Source organism: Erpetoichthys calabaricus, chromosome 12, assembly GCF_900747795.2.
Source record: "Erpetoichthys calabaricus chromosome 12, fErpCal1.3, whole genome shotgun sequence".
NCBI lineage: Eukaryota > Metazoa > Chordata > Cladistia > Polypteriformes > Polypteridae > Erpetoichthys > Erpetoichthys calabaricus.
Genome location: NC_041405.2, coordinates 161,855,873 through 161,874,821, shown reverse-complemented (window position 1 = coordinate 161,874,821; position 18,949 = coordinate 161,855,873). Strand labels below are relative to the sequence as shown.

At 46.8% G+C, this 18,949-nt stretch overlaps 1 protein-coding gene across 1 annotated transcript in view; it reads left to right on the top strand.

The window, feature by feature from the left end:
- Positions 1–17,358, top strand: part of grin3bb (glutamate receptor, ionotropic, N-methyl-D-aspartate 3Bb) — a 173,074-nt gene extending 155,716 nt beyond the window's left edge. The window contains exons 4-9 of the mRNA XM_028816953.2: positions 2,850–2,995; positions 8,259–8,374; positions 10,616–10,767; positions 13,571–13,735; positions 13,839–13,906; positions 16,261–17,358. Of these exons, the coding sequence (XP_028672786.2) occupies positions 2,850–2,995; positions 8,259–8,374; positions 10,616–10,767; positions 13,571–13,735; positions 13,839–13,906; positions 16,261–16,804 (1,191 nt within the window). The 3' untranslated portion in view covers positions 16,805–17,358. The remainder of the gene's footprint in view (positions 1–2,849; positions 2,996–8,258; positions 8,375–10,615; positions 10,768–13,570; positions 13,736–13,838; positions 13,907–16,260) is intronic.
- The last annotated feature ends 1,591 nt before the right edge of the window (positions 17,359–18,949 follow it).

The window sequence follows — 18,949 nt, the reverse complement described above, 5'->3', positions numbered from 1 at the left end:
TTATGCATTGTATGCAAATGACATAAAAATGGCAAAAAACTGAAGGAAATGCGTGTCTGCGTGGGTTTCCTCCCACAGTCCAAAGACATGCAGGTTAGGTGGATTGGCGATTCTAAATTGGCCCTACTGTGTGTGCTTGGTGTGTGGGTGTGTTTGTGTGTGTCCTGCGGTGGGTTGGCATCCTGACCAGGATTGGTTCCTGCCTTGTGCCCTGTGTTGGCTGGGATTGGCTCCAGCAGACCCCCGTGACCCTGTGTTCGGATTCAGCGGGTTGGAAAATGGATGGATGGATGTAATCAAGTGTCACTGGTGGTAATTAGTCACGTCGGTGAGAACTTGATAATTGGAGTCTGTCTGTCTGCCCACCCCCCACGACTTGCTGCTGTCCCGCCTAACATTTCGGTCCACAAGTAGACTGCGACATCGCCCAGAAAGCCAGCTGCACACTCAGAGTGGTGCACAATGATTAGCACCTTCACGAGGAGGCGCCGACTCTTCACGTGTTTTACCCCCACAAAGCTCAGCCACGTAGTTCACGTTCACCCAGCTGCTGATTCACTCGTGTGACGTTTGCGTGTTCTGTTGGTGTTTATGTGGGTGTCCTCCTAGTCTGTAAAATTCAGGTCAATCAGTATAGCGTGGCACACTTGGGGTGCACTGGCGCCCCCTACAGTGCTCCATGCCACCTGTCCTCAAAGGTGAAGGTGATTGGGTGCTTGAAATTGGTGCGTTGAGACGTGCGGTGAAGTGGCGCCACCTACAGGGCTCGGTCATTCTGCCACCTCACCTGCCTCTGCCACATTCACCCGCGCTGTCCTTTGTCCTCGCTCATGAAAACAGCGTCATGTTCATGTCAGTTATGGTCACGCCGGGGCTCACGTCCTTCTTTATTTCATCATCACTCGTGGGTTTCCATATTTTTTAAACTATTATTTTGTTCATTTATTATTTGTTTAATTCTGCATTGTCTGCTCTTTTTATTCCATTTGTTCCTTTTTTTCGTGTCTTCAGTTTTTTTCCCATTCCAGGTGTTTTGTGGGTGGATCCCCCCAAGAGGCGGGGCCATCTCTCCTTTACTATTAAGGGACCGCCCCCAGCTGTTTAAAGGCAGGCTGGGAGTTGAAGTCCAGGAGGTTCGTTTTGGTGTTTGCGGGTCATTGAGAGGAATTCGCTCTTTTCTGAGTGTGGGAAACCAGCCCCCCCAACACAGACGGGCACAATGTCACAAGTCCCAAAGCACACAGGATTTATTTCTATTCTTTTATACAGCACTAACCGCTCAGATCAGCCACAATGACTTTTGCTCAGTCCCTTCTTTCTCCTTTCGTCACCTTCACTCCTCTCCTCTCTCCCAAGCTCTGTCCTCTTGAGCTCCTCGAATGGCGTGAGGCGCCCTCTCTTATACCACACCTGGAAGTCCTCCAGGTGCTCCCTGGTCCTCAACTGGCAGCATTTCCAGGTGTGGCAGAAGTGCTGCAGTCCAGGGCTCCGGAGTTGACCAGGCGGTGGTGGCCACTGACCCCAGCAAGGCTTAGCTTCCAAGCTCCAAGCCTGTGGCCTCAATACCATCCAGGGGGGCTGCCCTCTCTGCTGTTGGCATGTCCTCTCATCAGAAGGGCATCTCGACTGGGTAAAGCCCTTGGCCGTCTGCCACATGAGTTCGACATTCCGGCTGTTGATTTTGGATTCTCTTATGGAGTTTGATTTTTGACGTTTACGTAATTCACTTTTTATTTTTTGAACCCTTTGTTGTATTTTTTTTTCCCTCCTTCATAAAGATTTCTTATGGCCTTGCTTTGTACAGGCAATGCCACACGGACCCCCCGTCTCACCCCCAGATGCCTTCCCACGAGGCTTCAGTGCCACCACTGCACCACCATGTGCCTCATTCATTGATTTCTAATGGATTTACATCAACTGTGGCCTGAGAGGAAGACCCCATTGATCTGAGACTTAGTAACACAGTGCACCAGATGGGTGGGCCTAGCCCCCCAGTCTAACCCTTAAACTCCACCCAGCGTAGGTTAGGGTTAAGACCTGTGGATGGGACAGAATGGGTGGATTGGGGGGACCAGCAGGTGGCAGGTTTCCTTCTTGGGGTTCTCCTCCTGGCTTGACTGAGGGCTCCATCCACAACGTGAGAAGGGTCTCCTCTATCAGTGAAGACCACCTTATCATCTCTGGGCCAGGAATGGAAGGAGCCATCAAGAAGGTGACAGTTGTCTTGTCATAGATGGGGGGCTTGAAATCCTGATAGCTGACAATGGAGGGGTTGTGGTGGAAACATCACCAGCAAACTCAGGGCTGGCTCAAGAGGATACGGTGCCCCCAAGCAGTGGTGGGTGGATGAGCCCCCCTTTGAGATTTGGACCCTTTTATATATAAATACGACCTTGAATAGTGTGGGGGGGGGGGTTGTCAGAGTGTAGTGACAGTCAACAGAAGAAGGGGCCTTGGCTTGGATGAGTCTTGGGACCCATGTGGGTTACGTTGTTGTTGTTTAAGGAAGCGTTTGGTGGTCCGCATGACCGACTGGTTGATGTGATGAAGCTGCCATCTTCATCGCATGTCAGGAGCAGAGGTGGACGACACAAGCGCCCCTTCGTTGCTGTGCTGCTGCCCAATTAACGTCCATTGTCCCACCACAATTTGTGACGAAACAACTGGGGGTCGATCGTCGGATTCTGTGCATTCCTGTGCAGTCAGGGGGGGGGGGGGGTCTCTTCCAGATAAAGATGGATTGAAAGCTGATTTCAATTAGGCAGCGGTGAACCATAAAATACAAGAGTCGTTAAAGACAGAAACTAATTAAAGGGATGCTCTCTCTGTTGGTGTCTTGGCCCCTCCAGCTTCACCACCCCTCGCAGGGCTTTCGCTTCGGGACGGTGCGGGAGAGCAGCGCCGAGGACTACATGAAGAAGAGCTTCCCGGAGATGCACGAGTACATGCGGCGCTTCAACGAGCCCACCACGCCGGACGGAGTGGCCACGCTCAAGTAAGCGACGTGGAAAGGGGGGTGTTTGGGGGGCTGCAACGCCGGGAAGGAGACACTTCCAGGTCTTTAGACCACCAAAGCGCTTGCTTGTCATGTCTAGGTGTCAAATGTCATTACGGCCGCCATCTCTCCATCCGCCCGCTTCATCCTCTGCTCCGCCGCGCTACGGGGAGACGGAGAGCGCGCCGCTCATGGCTGCTTCCTTCACTGGCCTCATCTCCGGTAATACACCCCCGGTCCTTCACACCTGCAGCCTTTTCTGATTACACGAGCCGTCTGCCGCGGCAAAGGAATAAAAAGAGAAAAGCTGTCAAAGTGGCAGCCATGCAAGGCGCACTACAGGATAATGAGACGGCGGCGTGACAAGCGCGGCCCGCCAATGCCTCCGTTAACGGCCGGGCGGCGTCATCAGGTGCTGCCGGGATTGTCACATCTCATCTGATGAAGTCTGGCGGGGAGCGACGGAGACGACTGAGGGGCCGCTAAGCGAGATGAAGAGCGGCGTCCCGTTTATTTAGCGCCCGGCAAAAAAAAAAAAAAGAAAAGAAATTCTGACCCCCTGCGCTCGTGTGGAGCGGACAGAAATTAATGGATTGGGAGCCGCGGAAATTACCGCTGCCGCTCAAGAATGGCAGAGAAATTGACGACTTTATTTAAATGGAGCTTGAAGCGGCTCGTAATGCGACACTAAATGACTGCACCGCGCTTATTTATAGAGAAGGGGCCGCCGCAATTACTGAACTCATTTGTAAAACCCGCACTACAAGTCCGGAGGAACGAACGCCGAACCGAGCAGCCAGCGAGCGAGCGAGCGCCCCGCCGCGGATGAGTGACAAGGAGGCGCGGGGACGACGACAATTAGCAAGACGGTCACCTGTCACCACCGACGAGTGTACCTGCAGCGTGGACTCGTTCATCTGGCGTGGTCTTATACACCGAGAAGGGAAGAAGACACTCGTGAAAGGCGCTATATGAAGATGATAATCACGGGTGCCGTAAAAGACGGTCGTGAAAGGCGCAATAAAATTAATAATTAGGCAAGGGAATAGATAGATAGATAGATAGATAGATAGATAGATAGATAGATAGATAGATAGATAGATAGATAGATAGATAGAGTGAAAGGCGCTAAATAATAGATAGATAGATAGATAGATAGATAGATAGATAGATAGATAGATAGATAGATAGATAGATAGATAGAGTGAAAGGCGCTATATAATAGATAGATAGATAGATAGATAGATAGATAGATAGATAGATAGATAGATGTAAATGGCACTATATAATAGATAGATAGATAGATAGATAGATAGATAGATAGATAGATAGATAGATAGATAGATAGATAGAGTGAAAGGCGCTATATAATAGATAGATAGATAGATAGATAGATAGATAGATAGATAGATAGATAGATAGATAGATAGATAGATAGATAGATAGATAGAGTGAAAGGCGCTATATAATAGATAGATAGATAGATAGATAGATAGATAGATAGTTAGATAGATAGATAGATAGATAGATAGATAGATAGAGTGAAAGGCGCTATATAATAGATAGATAGATAGATAGATAGATAGATTAGATAGATAGATAGATAGATAGATAGATAGATAGATAGATAGAGTGGCGGAGTGGTGGCTCTGAGGCTAAGGATCTGCGCTGGTATCCCGAAGGTTGCCGGTTCGAATCCCCGTCAGTGCCAACTCTGCTGGGCCCTTGAGCAAGGCCCGTAACCTGTAATTGCTCCAGGGGGCGCTGTACAATGGCTGACCCTGCGCTCTGACCCCAAGGGGTATGCGAAAAAAACTAACAAAAACTGTTGTAAGTCGCTCTGGATAAGAGCGTCTGCTAAATGATGTAAATGTAAATAGAGTGAAAGGCGCTATATAATAGATAGATAGAGTGAAAGGCGCTATAGATAGATAGATAGAGTGAAAGGCGCTATATAAAAGCTAGATAGATAGATAGATAGATAGAGTGAAAGGCGCTATATAAAAGCTAGATAGATAGAGTGAAAGGCACTATAAGATAGATAGATAGATAGATAGATAGATAGATAGATAGATAGATAGATAGATAGATAGATAGATACAGTGAAAGGCACTATATAATACATAGAAGAACTGAATGATGGAAAGACAGGACAGAAGATGAGGAAGCCCACCGTGTGAGGAGGTTGAGGAGGCGCAGGCTTGACGCAGTTGGTGAGCTTTACTTTAAGACCATCTAAAGCTACAAAGGGTCTGTATTGTTTAACATGTCAACACCAGGCAATGAAAGCTGAAGGTCTGAAGTCTCGTCTCAGATTCATCTTGTGACCCTCAAACCCCAAGTGTGTGACTTTCAGGGGTCTGTAACAAAGCATTAGGCTGAGCAGGGGGCACTGAGGTGGGCTTGTTTAATAAAATTTCAGATTTGAAGGGTTGAAGTACTCATTGGCTGGGCTCATTTCCTCAGCATAAAAGTCAACCGGACTGCTGTGTTTGGTGGGCTCAGGTGCCGAATGAAGCACCAAATTCCATAACCCCCCGCAAAACCCCCCCCCCCCCCCCCCGCCCCCAGATCCAAAACCGCCAGGCTGCAGTCTCTTACGAAGTCGGTGTTGAAATGTCCCGTGGCGAGGAGAGCCCAGAAGAATAAATCTTCAGCTGTTGTGACCATTCAAAGAGACGACGAGACGGAGTCGAAGGCGCCCGCCGTTCTCACTTTTATCTAAATTAATTTCAGGCACTAAATTATTAAACAAATTCCATCGTGGCCGTTTGCCCGCCTTCATCCGATCCTTTGAAGATGGGGATTTGCAGAATGCAACGCAGTGCTTTCCCAGAGTGCGCCATAAAAAATCATCCCGGGGCCGTTTATGAGAAAAATAAAATGAATATGTCTGCCTAATGAAAAAAATAATAATAAATAAATAAATAAGATAAAATAGCAACTGCGGGAAAGCGCTGGCCAGTCGCGTTTAAAGAGAAGTTACAAAGAGCTGACACTTAGGGCCATCCCGGGACCTCGAGAGACCCCGACGGGCGGAGAAATGCGGGCGGCGTGGCGCTGAACTTCAAACTCCGCTACTGGTCCTGTGTGGCCCGGAGCGAGTCACTTCACCTGCCTGCGCCGCAACTCTCAAAGCCAAAGAAATGTCATCAATTGCATGTCAAATGTCGTAAGTCACCGTGGATAGAAGGCGTCCGATACGAGTGCGCATGCGTGCAGAGGAAGTGCGCGGTATTTCAACGCAGCGCGCGTGCACGTTTAGGATCCCCGCCGCTTGCTGATGGCTTCTTATAGCCCACCAAAGGAGGCAATACATTACAACTTCTGTGGGGGCTTTGAACCCGTTCATTCCATAGCGTGGAGAGTGCGAACCAAACATCCATCACGACGCGCGTTCTGACCCACTCTTACGGGGAAACCACCGAGAAAACGAACATGGACATCACACAGAGTGTGCCAACGCCAAAGTGGATGTCTGGGGCGCCAGCACAAACCACTGCGCCACAGCACACCCCACACACTCTGTTAGAACTCGAAACACACGAGCACTCAGTCCACTGGAAAAGGTGCAGGAGCGGAGGGGTCGGCGCTCTCCTGGTCCTGGGACAAGAAGTCCTGAATGGGAATGCCAGTCCGTGGACAGCGCGTGATGTCCAGGAGCAGCAGAAACCCGACGACATCAGGGGTGGCATTGGGCACAGGGTGTGACATAGGGGGGTTGGTGGTTGGAGGTGTTACAGCCAGCTGATCTCCGATTAGATTAAGAAAGAAAGTGCATGGCATCGGGGACAGCGGGAGTCTTGGCTTCAAACGTGAGCCATCGGGAACTCGGGATCCAAGCATACAATACCGACGTGGGCACGCTGCGTGGTCCTCGTGACAGAGTAAGTCACGCCATAGGTGACATGGGCACGGGACATAGAGACGGTAAATTAGGGAGGAAACCCGAGGGCTTGGAATAAAGCGAGAGAGACAAGAGAACATGGCGAGGATGGCAAAACCAGAGCTGGAAAGACTCCTGGATCGTCCAACTGAAAGACGAATGTGAAAGGCGCTATAATCGATAGAAATGATAGACAGAGAGATAGAAATGATTCTCTAAAAATGATAGATAAGAAAGGCGCTATAGATAGATAGATAGATAGATAGATAGATAGATAGATAGATAGATAGATAGATAGATGTAAATGGCACTATATAGTAGATAGATAGATAGATAGATAGATAGATAGATAGATAGATAGATAGATAGATAGATAGATAGATAGATAGATAGATAGATAGATAGATAGATAGAAAGGCACTATATGATAGATAGATAGATAGATAGATATGAAATTCACTATATAATAGATAGATAGATAGATAGATAGATAGATAGAGTAGATAGATAGATAGATAGATAGATAGATAGATAGATAGATAGACTGCGGTGGGTTGGCACCCTGCCCGGGATTGGTTCCTGCCTTGTGCCCTGTGTTGGCTGGGATTGGTTCCAGCAGACCCCCGTGACCCTGTGTTCGGATTCAGCGGTTTGGACAATGGATAGATAGATAGATAGATAGATAGATAGATAGATAGATAGATAGATAGATAGATAGATAAGGCACTATATAATAGATAGATAGAATAGATAGAGAGATAGATAGCATAGTTGGCAAGATAGATAGATAGATAGATAGATAGATAGATAGATAGATAGATAGATAGATAGATAGATAGATAGATAGATAGATAGATAGAGTGAAAGACGCTATATAATAGATATGAAAGGCACTAAATAGACAGATAGCTACGAAAGGCACTATATGATAGAAATGAAAGGCACTTTAAGACAGATAGGCATGAAGTACGCCATATAATGGCAGATGGACACGACAGGGACTCGATATAACAGACAGATTCAAGTCACGGTGTGAGTTTTATTTTTATTTTTTGTGAATCTGTGCCAAGTCCGCTCATTCCGATTCTTTTGCGTCTTCACGCAGCGCTCAGGTCTTTTCCCGAGGAATTGGTTTCTTGTTTCTCGTTGACCTTTCCGTACGCGGTCGGTCGCGCTGGACTCCTCGCTGGTTCGTAGCCGCACAGCTGGCGCCCCCGAGATTCTCCTTCAGCTTGAACGGCTCGTCTCTCAAAATGCCGCAGGTTGCTCCACAGCGCTCCCTAGGCGTCAGACTTTGTGTAGACACGTGAAGTAGTTTCTGTGTACTTGCCTCGTCCTCATCGCAGTTCTTACTTTATTCTCCCCTCTGTGTTGAAGGACAGATCCGCCTCAGCTGGACGCCTTCATCATGGACAAGGCCCTCCTGGACTACGAGGTGTCCATCGATGCCGACTGTAAGCTGCTGACGGTGGGCAAGCCGTTTGCGATTGAGGGTAAGTGTCTTTATGTCTCGAGGGTCCTTTCGTTTTGTTCACGTCTGCTTGTTTCTCCAGTTTCGAGTTGGCTGAGTTTTGTTTGGCCTGACATTCATCCAAAGTCCTCCGGGGTGCGAGGCTGCTTTGCTTTGCTTTTCTTTTCTTTTCTTTTCTTTGCTTTGCTTTTCTTTTCTTTTCTTTTCTTTCCTCATTTGTTTCTGTCGGTGGTCCATCAGACTCCATGACGCCCCAGGACACTCGCCACACTTCAATCGTTGGTCTGTCTGCGGCTCCACCAGAATGAATAACGGACCCTCAAGCGGATTGACGGGGTCGGTCACGGATGGGGTCTGTGCAGAGAGGAGCTCAATCACCTGAGAAGACCACCACGACTCGGTCGTCCGGCCGATTAGAAAGACTAAATAAATAAATACAAGTCCTGTGAATTGTGACAATAAATACATGATAACAACACGAAATGAATTTTTATAATAATAATAATAAGAAGAAGAAGAATACATTTTATTTATATAGCGCCTGTCCTATGCTCCAGACGCATTTTGTTTAATTGACATTTGTTTATTGTCACATTTCTTAGTACTTTTATTTGTGTATTTATTATTTATTTAATTTTCCCACCATCTGCAGAGAGCTGCCATTCAGCCCATGTCCCGGTGGTCTCTCTCGAAAGGCGCTACATATCAAACACAGCTTAGACTGTGCAACACACTCGTGTAGTCCTCGATGCAATTAAGGTGGACTTGTGTCATTTTTCAAGGTGAAAGGCGCTATACAGGGTGACACCTGCCCACCCCTCTTTATTTGCTGGCTTTGTTTTTTTTTAATGAGATGTCGGACACTTGAATGGCCTCTGGACTCATGAAGTCGCTCCATAAGATAAAGACTGGCCGAATCTCCCAGGGGGTCCGCGTAATGTTAGATTTATTAGAAATTAAAAGACTAAAGAAACCTCCAGACTTCTGTTAAAGTGACAGGCGCTATATTGTCATGGACTGGGTGAGCAGCCCGCATAAGAAGAATGGAGGGGCGGATTGTGCTCGGGCTGGTCAGCCACACAACAGCTGGGCTTGGCAAGGCGCTATATCATCACGAGGTCAGCGGGTGGCAGGTGTCAACAATGACTGCCAGTTTGCTGCTGATGCCAGGCGTCACCCTGTGTGACTTTTTCTTTCTTGCTTGTGCCACTGCCTGCAGTTCACTGAGAAAGGCACTATATAAATGAAAGTGGGATCAATGTCCATCACCATGTCCAGCAGCCTCACATTTCTGGTTAATCAGATGGGGTGTTGACTCCCTGGCATGGACTAGTGGCCATGAAAATGGATGGATGGCCAGATGGGCAGATGGATGGATGAATGGAAGACGATTTGAGGGCACCAGCCGAGTCAATGAGATGGTGCGACTGCAGCTTGTTGGCACACTTGGAGTGTCTGGGCTTGTGATGAGACTGTCACGAGAGTGTCCCCGATGAAAGGCACTATATTGGAAAGGTGAAGTGTCCCTTTGTGTTTCTTGACACACATTGTGATATCAAAGTCTGAAGGTCATTTTTTCCTGACAGTTTCTTAGTATCAAAGGCACTTGATTTTGATAAAGATGGACTTGCTGGTTTCCAGTCTGCCCACTTGCCTCAGAGTGGGAGCACATCCATCCATTCATTTTCTAACCTGCTTATCCAGTGCCATTTTTTGTGCCAACCCTGGATGTGATGCCAGCCCATCACTGGACACACTCAGATTGGGCATCTTTGGCAATTGAGTGGACAGCCCATAATCATAGAGGGTAATCCCCAATCCCCGTGCCCATATAGTGCCTTTCCACACTGCCCACTTTCCCAAGGTCCTGAGCTTTGCTAGAATTGTTGGCACACGTCAGGAAGGTGAATTGGCCACCATTAGACTTTAGGGTCCCGGGCCTTCACCACTTGGCTTAGGGAGAAGATTCAGTCAGGATGGACTCAAGGCCAGGACCCCAGAGCAAACCACTGGACCACCATGCCACCCTTCAAGACAAGCCTGACCATGTGTGTTCACTTCCTGAAGATCTTCTTTGGGTTTTTCAAGATGGTTCAGATAAGCACAGCGTTTTCTAGTGATGGTCCTAACAAAAGGCGCTATATAGAAATAAAAATGTTTTTTATGAGAGTTTTAATAATCCTGCTTGTCCTTCTCCAAACAAGTCATGTGCTCAGTGTGAAAGGCGCTATACAGGCTGATTTCCATCTCTCCTGGCCTGCAGGTTATGGCATCGGGCTGCCCCAGAACTCACCGTTCACCTCCAATCTCTCCGAGTTCATCAGCCGTTACAAGTCCGATGGCTTCATGGACATGCTGCACGACAAGTGGTACAAGGTGATCCCCTGCGGCAAGAGGGTGTTTGCCGTCACCGAGGTGAGTCGAGTCAACGTGGTGGTCAGTGACAGTGGGAGACATGTCTGTGTTTTCAACTGAAAGACAACCAGGGGCTTCATGCCTTTGACCCATCTGGGGTTCACTCGCCCCAAACTGGACACTTGCTAAATACTTGGCCAGTCACTGGTGGGGGGGCTCCATCTGGTGCTGTGCTGTGCTGAATCCTAGCTGCCCACCCAAGCCTCTTAACTGTCATTCTGTCCACCCCATGGCTATCGCCTGCTGCTCCTGCACTCCCACAGGTGGCAACACTCATTGCAGATGGCTCCCCCTAGTGGCTGCTGGTGTCATTGACATAGTATTTGTGGCGGGAGATAAAGGACAAACACACGTGGGTTTACTTCTAAATTAGTTAACCGACCACGCCCTCCTTCACACAAGACACGCCCACCTATGTGCCACACCCACAAAAACACATCACAGACATCTGGAACACCAATAAGAGTGCAGAGTCACACAGGAGTGGCACTTCAGGCTCCACGCAGTTCCTGTCCGGTAACGGTGGAAACAGCGCCACCTACTGGGTGGCATGAAGAATATCAGTTTAATAGAAGTGCAATTGGTTGTTGGATTTCTACTTCCAGACTAACCAGAACTGTTTTATGTTGTGCCAACATGAGGAGCCACGAATGAAGAAGACATTTAGCAACCAGGAGACAGAGGGCATCATGAACCGGTGTTCATTTAAAATATCTGAGATGCCATTTTGAGGATTTTGGGGAGGAAGGAATTTCATGGTTACATTGGTGTTCCAATAGGATGTGTTTTTAAATAGATGGATAAATAGAAAAGGAGAGGGGAAAGGCGCTATAAAATAAAGAGATAGAATACAGAAATGAAAGGCACTTTATAATAAAGAGAGACAAAGAAACAGGAAAGGTGCGATATAATAAAGAGGGAGATGAAGAGGAAAGGCACTATATAAAAGACAGAGAAAATAGGACAGGCATTTTATAACAGACAGACAGATAGATAGATAGATAGATAGATAGATAGATAGATAGATAGATAGATAGATAGATAGATAGATATTTTTTATTTATTTTTTTTAAAAACAAACTTTATTGACAAAAAAAACCAAAAAAAAAACATCAGTCAACTATACAACAACTTACACATTATATTATTATAAATACATTTTCATGTTAAATATTTTTGAAAAAACACAACTGAACCCACAAAACTCCCCTAAAAAACAAACCGCAGTTCTTCATTAATACATTCACATAATATACTATTCACACACCATATTTGCCATAACGGGACCAGTGGAGGGGAGCGGACCTCTCTGATATAGCGCCAGTCAGGTTACTAGCAAAATAACAGAATTATGAACATATTCATATCGATAGAATGAAAGGCACTATATAATAGATAGATAGATAGATAGATAGATAGATAGATAGATAGATAGATAGATAGATAGATAGATAGATAGATAGATAGATAGAGTGAAGGGCGCTATATGATAGATAGATAGATAGATAGATAGATAGATAGATAGATAGATAGATAGATAGATAGATAGATAGATAGATAGATAGATAAAGTGAAAGGTGCTATATGATAGATAGATAGATAGATAGATAGATAGATAGATAGATAGATAGATAGATAGATAGGCACTATATGATAGATATAGCAACACATGGGTGGGCTTCACTCCGACTGCACCTCAGACAGATTGACAGACGGGTGGATTTCCTTGGACTCTCCTTCCGTTTTTTTCCCTTAATGGACTTCAAGAAATGAAGAGTAGCACTCTACTGCCACCCAGTGGTCAATATGAATATCATTCACAGAATCCCAATTGAATGTCAGATTTATTTTTGATGCTCATCGGTGGGGCTGTTAATGGCAGAAAGGGCATCCAGAACATGAATGGATGGGTGGGCACCATTTGGAGCAACGCTGGACCTGAAGACCACCCTGACAGCTCCGCCTCAACAGTTAACTTTTAAAAGTCAGGGTGCTGCTCTCCTTCATTTGCTGGATTTGTAAAGAAACTGAAATTCCAGCAGGGGGGTGAGGCTTGGCACTGCTGCCCCCTTGTGGCTCAGGAGCTCCACTTCAATTATTCAATATTTCTGTATTTCTATTTCTTATCAACTTTTCTTTCTTCATCATGTAAAACACTTTGAGCTCCATCATTTGTATGAAAATGTGCAAATTGTAGAAATTAAATGGTGGTGTTGTTGTTCAAGTCCCACATTGGGTGGGGTGGGCCCCAAGCCCCCAGCCCCCTTGAAGTGACCAGCTTGAATTTCTTTGATGTTTTATTCATTGTGACTCTTTAAAGGGCCTGCTGCTCCTTGTTCTTTGTGGGTGGAGCCCGAGGAGGCGTGGTCACCCTGACATCACAGTGGAAGACCCGCCCACAGCCTTTATATTGGCCTCTTTGCCACTTTTGATTTTGTTTGCTTCTGAGTTTTGGGCTGCAGATGAAGATTTGATTGTTAGTTAAACTCTTTTGTCAGGCTGTTATTTGTTTTTATTCTAGTCTTACGTGCCGGAGGTTCCTCTCCCTTTTTTTTTTTGCATTTTATGGGATATTTAAAGCTACATTTTGAATTTTCTTGGCCAGTCCCCCTTTTTGGGCCTGTGCATGTCGAAGGCTGCCTGTGGAGTTTGGGGTCAGGCTCCCTAGGGTGAGGTCTGTTTCTATGTGGCCTGGTTTAGGGGTCCCATACCCCTTTGGTATTCACAATGGGGGTCCTCATTGTTGGCTGAGCCCCCACGGCAGTGAAGAATGATTCCTCTCTCTCTTCTTTTGTCCTCACAGACTTTGCAGATGGGGATCCAGCACTTCTCGGGGCTCTTCGTCCTCCTGAGCGTCGGGGTCTCAGGGGCCTTGCTGACCCTCGCCGGAGAGCACGCCTTCTACCGCTTCATTCTGCCTCACATCCGCAGACGGCAGAAGTTCAAGTACTGGCTCCATACCAGTCAGGTGAGCCGCAGGGCGGCAGGCGACTTTTTATTTCTTTGTCTATTGGGTGGGCCGCAAGGAAGAGAAAAGTAAAACCCCCCTGCATGTTGTGTTTGTGCTGCAGAAGATCCACCGCGCTCTGAACATGACCTACGAGGACGTGAAGAACCAAAGGGCCAAAGCAGAAAAAAGGTCAGTAAGGGAGGGGCATCTCTGGGGGCACCCGAGCTTAGGGGGGGCCGCATGGTGCCAGGCAGACCACAGGCTCATTCCTCACATTGACCTCCGGCTTGACCCATTTCTGAAGCTGAGCTGATCCCCTCTGCTATCCAAAGCCGTCCTGATCCAAGAATCCACAAGGGGTCTCCACTGTGACTGTGACCCTCGTTATGTGGTCAAAGAAAGGACCCCCAGGGGGTCCAAAGTCAGACTGCATTCAAAAATATCAGCTGTTCACTGCACTATAGTAGCCCCCCAAACCCACCCCCCCCCCATCAGGATGCAGCCTGTGCAGTCAAAATGCTGTCTGTTTTGAAGACCCCCAGATACAACTACAGGACCCTAAGCTTTTTAGGGCACACCAGCATTTTACTATGACATCACATCTGAAGGGTCTTTAGGGGCTGCAGCCTACCTGGGTTCAAGATGGGGGTCAGTTCTGGAGGGGGTCCCCTCAGTCACACACCGAGCTCACCTGTGGGATGACAAAGCCACACTGGACCTTTGAGGGGTCCAATTCTAATTACATCCTAAGCTGCTGTCATAATGACAAACGCCACAGCGCCCCCTACAGGCATCACCTGGAATCCTGGACAGCACAACTATAAGGGCAGCAAAGATTTAAAACACACACACAGAGAAAAGAGCCTAACATCTCACCTGTTGTGAAAGGCGCTATATGAAATATAAATGGGTTCAAATATATATTATTATATATATATATATATATTATATATATATATATATATATATAAATGAACCAAAATACAAAAGGGGTGCTGAGGAGGGAGGGTCTCAAGGAGGAAGAGAAGGTCAGGGGGACACAGTGAGTGAGTACTGAATGAGAGAGAGAGCACCCCCTGGAGGCCCAAGTGACAAATCCGTCTCTGTGTGTTTTAATCCCATTGCCCCTATACATGTATGTAGCTCCTTTCACCAACAGCGATCAAGTTGTCTTTTTTATAGTCCCATTAACTGGATCTAACCTGATCACTGCTTTTACAATTGTCCTATATAGCGCCTTTCACAAAGAACCAAGCGGGTCATCTTTGGGTGTGATTTTTTTTTTTTTCATCCCGTTAACTGAAAATATCCAACCGCATTTTAAATGTCATCTGTATGGCAAACTTTATTTTATATAGCGCCTTTCACCAATGGCAGTGGATTGTTTTTGATTTTGATTTTTTTTTGTCCCATTAATGGGAAGTGACCTGATTTATGCATTAAATGTGTTAACAACATAACAGTCTTCATATAGCGCCTTTTTTTAAAATCTCATTAACAGGACATAACATTCAAAGCACAGATGTGCTGATCTTTATATAGCGCCTTCCACAAACGATGGACTTAACTTCCATATAGCTCCTTTCATAAACTATTTAAATAGGTTATCTTTATATAGTGCCTTCCACAAACCAACATTTTATTTTAATGCTACTAACTGGAAATAACCTGATTGAAGCTTGAAATGTGTGAGGAACATCACAGTCTTTAAATGTATATAGCGCCTTTCACACAAACCAGATGTAGGCTTTCAAAATGTTGTCCATATAGCAGTCTTTTAAATATAGCGCCTTTTTATCTTATTAAGTGGAATTAATCTGACCTGCGCTTTAAATGTCATCAGTATCACAGTCTTTATTCTTTACAGCGCCTTTCACATTGAGTGATTGGGTTGTCTTTTTGCTTTTTTTTCAGTCCCATTAACTGGAAATAACCTGATTAATAATTTAAATTTGTTATTAACACATCACTCTTTATATAGCGCCTTTCACAAAGACCAAGTTTGTCATCTTTGTGTTTTTTTAAATCCTATTAACTACAAAGAGCCTTTTAAACAACTTATTAATATAGCAATTTTCTATATAGTGCCTTTCATGAACAGCACTTTTGGAACGGTTGCATGGTATCGGTCCTTATATAGTGCCTTTCACACTGAACAAGCGGGTTGTCTTTTAATCCCATTAAGTAGCAATAAGCTGATCTGCGCTTGCAGTGTGCCCTCATCACGCCACTCTTCACGTTTTATAGCTCCTTACACGCCACGCAGGATACAAACCTTCAGTTCAAACTCCTGCACCCCTCGCACCCGGTGGTTCAGATGAGGCTGCCTTGCACCACGAGCCTGTGCCCACCTTGTATAGTGCCTGACAGCCCTGCCCTCTGCTGCCCATTCAGTTCAGGGTCATCCCTTCATTTTCTACTAAAGGGTCACCTGACTGGGGTTCCCCGCTCACCTGTTTCTCCTCTCCAGGCCCGTCGGGACACTGTGGTGGGCTCTTGCATGCAGATCTTTGACTTGTTGATCTTCTCTCCGTCTCTCCTAGCTGCAATCTTCAGAAGACTCAAGCCGTGAACCCCCCCCGGGGGCCGTCGCTCCTGAGGTCCCACCTCCAATCCAACTGGAATAACGAGAAGACCAAGAGTGTCCCGGACAAGAAGGACAACAAGCGCGTGCACTTCAACCTGGAGACCCTCAACAGCAGCCGGCTGCTGGCTCAAGCCATCTCTAAGGGCCGAGGGGGCGGGCCGGCCAGCCAGCCGTCCAGGCCTTGTGAGAATGGCGGCCCGGTGGCTCAGAGACCCCCGGCAGTCTCAAGACCCCCTGCACCACCAGCGACGTCACCACCACCTCAGCAGAATGAGCTCCTCGAACTGCAGAAGCGCATCAGCGACATCCAAGGCCAACTTCAGACCCTCCTGGCAAAGAAGGAGGAGTTGGAGTCACGGCTGGAGCAGGAGAAGGACAAGGACAAGGACACCGAGAAGGACAAGCAGAAGGAGGGTCCAGCCAACACCGGCACTGGCGAGTCCGTGACAGAGACCCCCTCAGATGTACCTCCTGCCAAAGACATTAAGGAGGACAGGTGATGGGGTCAGCCACCTGGTGCCAAAGACGATGTCCAGCAGGAGCTGTCCACAGGTCTGGGCTTCCGGGGGCCCCAGGCGACCATCGGTGGTGGGCAACGCACGGGGACAGGGGACCTCGTTGGCTTCTCCTCTCCTCCTCTTCGTAACCCCACTCTTCAGACTCGCTATTGCCCCCCGCCCCACCCCACTCCCCACCCAAGTAAATTCATGCAGAACGTGTGGCCGGTCGCCAGCAGTAGGGGGCGCCATTAGATGCAATAATTCACGAGGACTCAGGGGGGCGCTGTGCATGGCTTCTGATGCATGGGTTGAGGACAAAGCCGTTCCGAACTCCAGGGGACGCAGCGACCGGCCGCACCGGCTGAAGACCCGGGGAAGAGGCTGTGCCAACAGAGTCACTCGAGTGCCACATGTCACCAGAGCAGCTTGAGTGGCCGAAGACGAATCTCGGTGCCACGTCATTGACTTTTTTAAATGAGCGACTCTTTAACGAGGGACATTTGTAGTTTACTCTCTCTTTTTTTTTTCTTTCTCCTTTCTGCACAAAAATATATAAAGACGTTTACTGGTCTGCTCCTCATTGGGAACATCACAGGCTTGGTGGTCCTGACGTGCAAGAAACACATCAAGGTGTGTGGTAGACGGACAGACGTGACAGGCACTACATAAGAGCGTTACACGGTCCATATTGTCCTGTGCACAGTGAAGACCTGAAGAGCACCTGCTAATCAACAAGTAAATCTGGGCTGGTGACTGGTGACAGATGTGAAAGGCGCAATATAATACAAAATGACAGGGAGATGGACGTGGGAAAGGCACCATATAACACTACATGTCCTGTGCACAGTGTGTGGTGAAGAACATGGAACACATCATCACCCTCCAGCACTATAATCAGTATACAACAATAAGGAGAATACGACAGAGAGACATGTGACAGGCGCTATATAAAGGTCCATAAAGTCTGGTGCTCAGAATGCAGTTACATTTACACACACATGTGCTAATCAACATGCAACATGTCGTCACTCTCTGGTGCCAGTTATTAGTGGTAGATAGATAGATAGATAGATAGATAGATAGATAGATAGATAGATAGATAGATGTGTAAGGCACTATATAATAGATAGAGAGATGGATAGCGTAGTTGGCAGGATTAGATAGATAGATTGATAGATAGAGTGAAAGGCACTATCTAACAGATAGATAGATAGATAGATAGATAGATAGATAGATAGATAGATAGATAGATAGATAGATAGATAGATAGATAGATAGATAGATAGATAAAGTAGTTGGCAAGATCAGATAGATAGATGTGTAAGGCACTATATAATAGATAGAGAGATGGATAGCAGTTGGCAGGATTAGATAGATAGATTGATAGATAGATAGATAGATAGAGTGAAAGGCGCTATATAACAGATAGATAGATAGATAGATAGATAGATAGATAGATAGATAGATAGATAGATAGATAGATAGATAGATGTGAAAGGTAGGAAAGGCACTATAAATTATATATGAAGAATGTTATATAATGGAGGCACAGATGTGTGAAAGACGCTATATAACAGGTTTGTAGGCTCCTTACAGTCTCGTGTCCAGAATGCAGTAAAACTCCCACTTGTCTGTGCTGATCAACTTGTAACACGCCACTGAAATTGTTGATCTGATGAATCTGAAATCCCTGGAGGACAACCCCCCCTACCCCCATCCCCCAAAAAACACAGCTTTGACCTTAGTTACAGCACATGCTTAGGGTCACATAATGCACCCATGGGGGGGCTAAGTGTACAAAGTTAGGATTTCCATTCGTCTTGTTTCCATTGGGGGACAGTACACCCCAGCCACTCTTGCACTGGAGCTCCCAAGGTGCCCCCATTTCTGTGTCAGGGGTCTTCTGCGTACTCAACGTAACTTGACTTAGCTGCAGGTGGACTTTGGCCCCCCCGCGGTTGCTGCACCGTTTGGAGAGGCTCCACCCCCCAGCAGAGAATAAGGGATGAACAGAAGATGGACAGAGGGCCGCTTCACTTGAGGCTCCACCAGGTGTCACTAGTGGGACTGAAGCAGTAACCTTGTGCAGCGAGCAGAGCCCCCCGCTAAAGATCACAATATGAATGACCTTCATGGAGGAGGAGG